This window comes from Mixophyes fleayi, chromosome 5 (assembly GCF_038048845.1).
Source record: "Mixophyes fleayi isolate aMixFle1 chromosome 5, aMixFle1.hap1, whole genome shotgun sequence".
NCBI lineage: Eukaryota > Metazoa > Chordata > Amphibia > Anura > Limnodynastidae > Mixophyes > Mixophyes fleayi.
This window is the reverse complement of record NC_134406.1, coordinates 127,643,737-127,652,418: the sequence shown is the minus strand read 5'-3', so window position 1 is coordinate 127,652,418 and position 8,682 is coordinate 127,643,737. Positions and strand designations below refer to the sequence as shown.

Below are 8,682 nucleotides of genomic sequence, written 5' to 3'. Positions count from 1 at the left end.
GACATGTGACTTGTTTACACGGATGTCACATCATTATACACGATTATCGACCATCACATCGGCCTAGCTAGAGTACAACATTTCCTACAAGGAACAGATACACTACACCCAGAACAAACTGAGATTTTATTCAAAGGCATTGAGTTCATACTTACACACAATTATACATGGTTCGACAATTACTTTTACCTACAGCATAGAGGCACTGCTATGGGTACCAAGTTCGCACCAAGTTATGCTAACCTCTTCATGCAAAGTGGGAAGCGGACTACATCTGGGGCAGAAATGACCTCGGTGGGAACTTGGTACTCTGGAAGAGGTACATCGATGATGTCCTCTTCATCTGGAAAGGTGACGCCAACTCTCTTACCACCTTCCTTGAGTACATAAATGACAACGACAGGAACATCAAATTGACGTCGCAAATGAGTAAACAGAAGATAGAATTTCTTGATCTTGAAATACTAATACAGAACCAATCCATCATCACCAGAACCATTCACAAGAAAGTAGACGTTAACATCTATATCCTAGCCTCCAGCCACCACCACCCCAACTGGTTATCTAACGTCCCCATAGGACAATTCACGCAGATACACAGAAACTGCACCAACACTCAGGACTGCGAAACACAAGGTAGGGCACTTCAAGCCCAGTTCCTAAGTAAGGCATATAACAAAGACCTAGTAAAACAGGCTTTTACTCAAGTTAGTAAAATAGATAGAAGTACCCTTATCACATATAAAGAAAAACAACCATCAGACAACCCCACAAATGACGTATAGTTTATAACCAAGTATTCCTCATCAGCCAACAAAATCACAAAAGCAGTTAAACATTGGAAAATCCTCCTTAAAGATCCTATTCTACACCGCGTGTTACCACCTAACACCAAAGTCATCTTCAGAAAGGCATCCAGTCTCCACCGGGCTTTATTACGTAATCACATCCCCCCGATGCAACTAAGACAAACAACAATTGGTTCATCCAAACCAAGTGGTTTCTACCATTGCGGTCAATGTGTGGGATGCAAAAACATGAAAATCAAAACCACCAAACCCACAACAACATTTCTGTCCCAAACCACAAGCAAGGAGTTCCACATAGATCAATTCCTATCCTGCACCAGCACTAACATCATATACTTGCTGGAACGCACCTGCAAATTACAATTACAAAAGTCAGAATAACCGAACATATCCACAACATAAGAAAACAATAAACACTACATAGCGTACCCGATGCCTTAAATTTCTTGCCATAAAGCAAGTCAACAAAAACTGGAGCCGGGGAAATTTTATCAGGCAAATCAACAGGGAAGAGGCGAGTTGGATATACAACCTCAAAACGCTCACTCCCAGTGGATTAAATATTATGAGAGAGGCCATTAGCCGAAGGAGTTTAAAATCATGTGTTGTGAGCTGATAATGTTACTCACCACTGGGGGGTTTTAAGGCTGTAGTGTAATCAGCCAATTAGGAAGGAAGTGGGAGTGTCGTGGAAAGAATATATCAAGCAGTGTGAGAAGGAGAGAGCTTCCTGTTTCCTGGATCCGGAGAAGCTGCAGCATCAGGCGTAGTATCTGGCTCCCCTTTGGTTTATTCTCTGTGTATCTCCCTGTGGTTTGTTCTTGCCTCTCTCTTTCTCCTTTCTTTCTTTCTCTTGTCTCCCCCTTCGCTGCTTTTTCCCTTCTTTCTTTTCCTTCCCCCCAACTTTTATTTCCCCCCCCCTTCAGTATGACTTCATCCCGCCCTAGGAGATCCAGGTCCATTCCCACCAGGTTCGCGGGGTCCCCTCCCCCTCCCTCCTCCCTGTTAGCAATGTCTTCCCCAGTTTCCCTGTCTGCCCCCACCGATATCCCCCTCCCTCGCTCTGCCCAGGGACAAGCGGAGGCTCTAGTCCCCGCCGGGGACTTCCTAGCGGGAGGCAGCGCTCCCGACCGCAGGCCACGTGACTCGGCCGCCGCGAGAAGTTCTCGCGGGGCGGGGCCGAGTCGGCTACGCAGAGCCAGGGCTCCGGAGCGGGCGGCTAGGCCGCTTGCTTCCGGAGCAGTTCAGTGCATTAGGCGCCACGCCAGTGCCCGGGGCAGGGGATCACCTTCCCCCGCCCCCGGGGTTATCCCCAGCTGCCGTCAGCCATCTTTGTCCTCCTCCCCTGCCGCCATCGTCGAGCAGGTTTCATCTGGGGCACAAGTAGCAGGTTCCTCCCCCTTCAGGGACATGGGTCAGTCCGGTGGGCAGTTGCATGGTTCTCCTTATAGAGGCCTGGGACCAGTTATTTTTGACCCTCTACTTCCCTCGGGGTCTCTTGGTCGGGGAGCTGTTGTCAGTGGGCTTCAGTCCCTTTCTCCTTCTGGGCCCCAGGTTTTCCGGCAGCAAACTCTCATTTCCCCCTGTGGGTCTCATCAGGTTCCCCCCCCCCCTCCTGCCCCCTTTCCGCAGTGCCTCTCCCCTTAACCCCCTCCTTTCCCTGCCCCTCCCCCTGGTCCGGGACCCCCCCCCCTCCGGTGTCTTCTCCTCTCCTTTTTTCTGCTGATATCGGGTCCCAAGTTTTGTCCGGGGTATCCTCCAATAGGGCCCCTGGCTTGCTGGGCCCAGCCCCTGTTGTTTTCCCTCCAGGGGGTGGTGTTACGTCACACCAGCCGTCCCTTTCTCTTGGTTTGGCCTCTAACAGATCTCTAGTTCCTGACCCTGCCGCGGTAGGGCCGTCTCAAAACTATTTTAGCAATTTACCCAGGACGGAGGGACCCCCCCCTCTTGGTCTCTGCCATACCCCCCTAGGGGTTATGGGTCTGTAATTGAAGCAGGTAACCTGTGGTCGGCCCCTTATCCAGCCTTAGCTGGCCAGTATTTACATTCTTACCCTCAACCCTCCTTGGTTAATAGTTCTTCCGTTTCTGGTATGGATTCGTTTCCTCCGGTTAGTCAGCCGGGAGTTAGGGATCAAGGGGTTCCCCCTCAAGCGGGTTTCCTCAGTCATCTCATGGTCAACCCCCCAGCGTCTACCCCGGATGGGGTTCCTGCTCAGCAGTTGCGCAACTTGCCTACTCCATGTGCTAACGTCTCTTCTTATCCAGTTTCACAGATGCAGCCACTTTCAGTAGCGGGGCGGACGGGCATGGACGGAGTGGAGTCGCAGGTGCACCAGGAGGTGGCGGCAGGGAGTTCGGCAGGGCAACAGGGGTCGCAGCCAGTCGCTTCGGAAGGCGAAAGTGGATCGAGATTGGATCTTCAGGAGGCGCAGGGAGCGGCCGGTGAGTATGACGGTTCTACTATAAGCAACACATACATGTCCAGTTCAAGCATAGATACCACCAGCGATGAGTCAGCCCCTTCTTCCCCTAGGCAGGGTCAGCGCAAGCTTATTAAAATCCTTAACACCCACTTCGGGGGAACTAAAAGGAAGAGCGTAGATCGGGCAGTGTCTTCCACTCCGGCTGGAGGTCCCCTGGTTAGATGTGAAAACACAGCATTGTTGATAGGAGTTAGGCGCAGCATGAGGCACAAGATTAAGAAAGGTCATTATGTGGATATATTCGAGCTGACGAAGGTCGCACAAAAAGAGTTGGCAGCTGCGTACGCGCGAGGGGGAGTAGGGGAGGATACCTACAGAAACTTTGCCAACTGGCTGACAGGGTATTGCGTTTTCTCAGCCTGCTATTTGGAAACCAGACCTGATGCAATCATAGACGTATGGAAATATCTTCACCTTATTAATGAGATGCATAGTTGCGAACGCCCAGGTACCTGGAGGTTGTACGATAAGCTGTTCCGCGAGAAGGTGCACGGTCAGCTTTATATGCCCCTGGCTTTTAAGGACGTGGAGATTTGGTTAAGGTTAAATAGAGCCCAGGTATGGGAGGTGAGCATAGGATACGGTCCCCCTCAGGTAGCCAGGTTTCCGTATGGGGGGAGACGAGGTGCTCCCCAGTCTTCCAAAAATCGCTGCTTTGCCTTTAACAATTCCTCATGCGGAAGGGGAGATGCGTGCCGCTATAGGCACGTCTGCACCAACTGTCGAGGTAGTCATCCCATCAAAGAATGCTCCAGATGTGCCAGTGGAGTCGGTAGGGGACGGGGAGGGGCGGGGGGTAATGTCTAAAGCGGACTCCCCCATTATTTTCCCAATCCTCTGTAGATGGCTGGCTCTTTACCCAGATGCGGCGCAGGCCTCTTTCCTTAGAGAGGGTTTTCGCCTTGGTTTTCGTCTCCCCATAAATAGTGGGGTGGCGGGTACTGCCGCTAAAAACCTTCGCTCCGCATACGTGCACCCCGACATACTGGCGGAAAAAGTAGGAAAAGAGATAGGCCTTGGGCGCATGGTGGGTCCATTTTCATCCCCTCCTATTCGGGATTTAGTAATTTCCCCGGTGGGAATAGTACCTAAAAAGACTCCAGGGAAATTTAGACTAATTCAGCATTTGTCTCACCCAGCGGGTAAGTCAGTTAATGATGCAATTGACCCACAAATCAGCTCAGTGGTGTACCAGTCCTTCGATGATGCGTTAGCACTAGTAAGAGAATTTGGCAATGGAGCGCTGATGGCTAAGCTGGACATAGAATCGGCTTTTCGCCTCCTCCCGTTGCATCCAGAGTCCTTTAAATTTATGGGTTTTAGAATTCAGAAAGATTACTATGTGGATCGGTGTCTGCCAATGGGCTGTTCAGTATCATGCGCATATTTTGAGGCTTTTAGTTCCTTTCTCCATTGGTGTATCGGGGCAGGGACGGGACATCGCGGCATTGCGCATTATCTGGATGACTTCCTGTTTATAGGTCCGGCTAATTCCCCTTGTTGTAAGGAAACATTGTATGCTGCACAAGCGCTATTTCGAGTGATGGGGGTGCCAGTAGCTGCAGACAAAACAGAGGGCCCGGCCACATGCCTAATGTTTTTAGGTATCGAAATTGACACATTGGAAGGCTGTTGTCGTTTACCATCTGATAAAGTGGCTAAGTTACAATCCCTGATACGAGAGGTCTTGACGGTCCCATCTTGCACGTTGCGTAAAGTTCAATCGTTGCTAGGTTCTTTCAATTTTGCCTGCCGAGTAATACCCATGGGCCGAGTATTTTGTAGGAAGCTTCAGCTAGCAACGTCAGGCTTGCGTAGTCCCCATTCCCAGGTGCGATTGTCCGCAGAGATTAGGGAGGATCTAGGTATATGGAGTCGTTTTCTAGTGGTTTTTAACGGTGTAAGAGTATGGCCAGCACCCGCAGTAGCTAGTACATCTTTGGATTTGCATACGGACGCATCAGGCTCGAAAGGTTTTGGCGCCTTTTTCCAAGGGGAATGGTGCGCGGCACCCTGGCCTCAGTCATGGAGATCCGAAGGCTTGGTGCGAAATCTGTTAACGTTAGAATTGTTTCCCATTGTTGTGGCTTTGGAGCTGTGGGCTGTCCGGTTGCGCGGCAGGAGCGTGGGTTTTTGGTGCGACAACTTAGGTGTAGTGCAGGCTATTAACAAGCAAAGCGCCTCCTCACGCACGGCGATTAATTTGCTCCGTGTCCTGGTGTTGAGGTGTTTAGAGTCTGACATTACCTTTCGGGCACGTCATGTTCCTGGCGTGGATAACCAAATAGCCGATGCTCTTTCTCGTTTTGAATGGCAGCGCTTCAGATCTCTGGCTCCACAGGCAAGTTTAACCGGCTTACAGTGTCCTCCTTATGTTTGGCAGATGGTCCTTTAGGGATAAGGTGGCTAGCAGAAGCGTCCTTGGCTCCGGCAACTAGGAAATGTTATCAAGGGGCATGGGAACGTTGGTTGAATTACTGCGCATCTTGCGACAGCGTCGCTTCAGGTCAGGTTCCCTCTATTACGGGTTTTATGTGGAAGTGTTACAACGAAGGGGTTTCTAGAGCAAAGATGGGGTCCCTTTTGGCTGGTATTTCATTCACGGCTAGGTTGAACAGCGCGCAGGATCCCACAAAATCATTTCTCATAACTAAAGCACTGAAGGGTTGGTCCAGGACTCAGCCTACAAATAATGACACTCGCCGGCCGATTGACGGGCAAATTTTAGCCAGATTGATTGAGGTGTTGCGTAATTTAGCTACAGATAACTACGAGGCTTTGCTATTTGGGCTGGCTTTTTCAATGGCGTATCACGGAGCCTTTAGGGTTAGTGAGTTGGTAGCCAGATCTAAGAACGACATGGGGGGAGCTTTGTTGTTTAGAAATGTTATTTTACAAACTAATGTGATACGTTGTAAGATAGTCAAATCCAAAACGGACCAGTTAGGCAGAGGTCATGGGTTAGCGATTACGGAGCAGCAGGAAACATTCATATGCCCGGTCAAGCTGGCCAATCAATTCGCTAAAATTCGCCCCCCAGGGGAAGGTTTGTGGTTAAGTCATTTGGACAATACACCAGTAACTAAATTTCAGTTCAGCGCTTTGTTAAAACGGGCCCTTGGGGAGGTTGACCTTAACCCTGTTGAATATGGCACGCATTCTTTTAGGATAGGGGCGGCCACCGCCGCTGCGGCCAGAGGGGCATCTGTCAATGAGATTCAGGCGTTAGGGAGATGGAAGTCACAGGCCTATAAGAAATATATCCGGCCGGATAAATGAGCCTTGTAAGGGCTCTTGTATATATATGGTCATGTTCTCCCCTTATGTCCCTCATGGTTCTTTATCGCTTTCATCTCTGCTTTTCTCATCTATCACTTGGTGACTCAGGGTTATGCTGCTCGCTGTGTTAAACGGGGGCATGGAGGGATTTTTCCTCTTGTTTTCCTTGGCAAGGCCTGATTAGTGTGTGTGCCTCCCGGGGTTAACAAGGGGTTTTTACCTTCATATGGGTTACCAATTTTCCATTTCACTTTGTTAAGAATTAAAGAATAAAGATAATTCAGTTTATAAAATAAAAATAAAATGAAAAATAAATCAGTCAATAAACAAGACAAAATAGATAAAATTAATTGCTTTTAGAGCTAAAAACAGGTTCTTCTTCCTTTCCAAGATTCGAATTTAGTTGGGGTGGCCCCTCTGGTAGGGAGGGGATACCTCAACGATTTGTTAAAATTGACATAAAAATAAAAATAAAATACAAATATAGTTCTGTGTGTTAACACGGCTGTTTGGTGCACGTTTCTCAAACATGGTTATGATTGATGGGACTATTCATTTTGTTTTAGGTTTTTCGGTGAAGAAAACAAGGATATGGGTCGTGGGTCATTCATTTATCTTTTGGGCGGCGAAACACAGTATAGCGGAGAGGTGGTCCGCTTTCACACACCCAGTTGACATCCGCTGGTTGGGTAAAAGGGGCATGGTATGGGCGGCTTTGATTCCCACGTTAGGGGAAGAAATAGAAGTACACGGTACCCCGGATATAGTGGTCATTCATTTGGGAGGTAATGATGTAGGAAAGGGCAAATCCCTTGATTTAATCATTAATATTCGTGAAGATCTCGCACAAATACATGCCCGATGGCCTTCAATGAAGGTTTGTTGGTCCAACATAATACCTCGATTGTCCTGGAGATCATCTATCCCCCCGGCCACATTGATAAAGGTGGTTAAAAAGATAAATGGATACGCAAGGCAGAACATTAGGGGCACGCAGGGGGTTGTCATTAGTCATCCTTGGTTAACGGTAGACAAGAGGCATCTTTTTAGAGCAGATGGGGTTCATTTGTCGCCAGTAGGAACGGTTTTGTTCATAGAGAGGATTTTTTCAGAGCTCAAGGGTTTAGTTCTTTCTTTAGGTGGCGGGCCGCGTGGTCCGTAGGGCACTCGGCTGTGGCAGGAGAGCATGGCAGTCATAAGGTTGTTAAACATACGGTACTTAATGTGTTGGCAATATAGCCTTGGTTCCCTCAATGTTATTAGACTCGTTGGTACTCTTGTAAGGAGTATCAGGTTTTTGCCTAGAAAGGGCTTGACCAGTTTGAGTTCAGAGGGTATTGAGTTAATTTATAGTGTATAGTACCGGCCAATAGTTAAGGTGTTAACCTGGGTTGGTGGAAAGGAGGCGATCTTCCACTGTATTGGTTCATGTTGATTTTAGCTGGCTGCCCTTGCTCTTCGCCACCTCTATAAAGAAAAAGGTCCAAATTGCTTATAGCTTTTGATAGTATTGATAGTAAAATAAAATAAAGATAAATAAAATAAAATAAACATATAATTTAAATAATAATAATGTAATAAAAGGACCTTTTTTATTCCAAACTTAAGTCGGTGTCCGTGTCTTTATTTTATGGTTGTATATGTGGGGATGTTTTAAACAAAGAGGGGAATGCATTTGAAGGGGTAATCAACACTATGCATTTTATAGATTTTGACATAAAGTACATACTGGACCTTTAATTCCTGCACAATGTGGACATCCACAACTGCTCAGCATTCCTGTACACACATACCTGTGCCCATTTGGATGCAAGGTGGTATACGTGCCACAAGTTTAACCCCCAATTTTCCACCCTTCTCATCCACACCATAAGCACATACCTCCTTAACCTATGGAACCACCTGCTTCCATATCTGCCTTCATATCTGCTATCACATTTGCCCCTATCATCACCATAGCGCCATAATCTCACCTTCACGATCCATATTAGTTGATGGTTTTCACACTTCTCCACAAAAGAAACAGGAAGGTAGTATCCAATAGCCCACCATTATGCAACCCCATGTCATTGTACTGTATTTTCCACCTTGCTGATACAAGAACTCTAA

General features: G+C 47.8%; 1 protein-coding gene across 1 annotated transcript; it reads left to right on the top strand.

Annotated features, from left to right (window-relative positions):
* Positions 1 to 270: 270 nt before the first annotated feature.
* LOC142158646 (uncharacterized) lies at positions 271 to 8,104 on the top strand. The gene is made up of 2 exons (XM_075212821.1): positions 271 to 3,253; positions 5,678 to 8,104. The coding sequence occupies exons 1-2, from the start codon at positions 2,902 to 2,904 to the stop codon at positions 6,571 to 6,573; spliced, it is 1,248 nt and encodes a 415-aa protein (XP_075068922.1). The 5' UTR covers positions 271 to 2,901; the 3' UTR covers positions 6,574 to 8,104.
* The last annotated feature ends 578 nt before the right edge of the window (positions 8,105 to 8,682 follow it).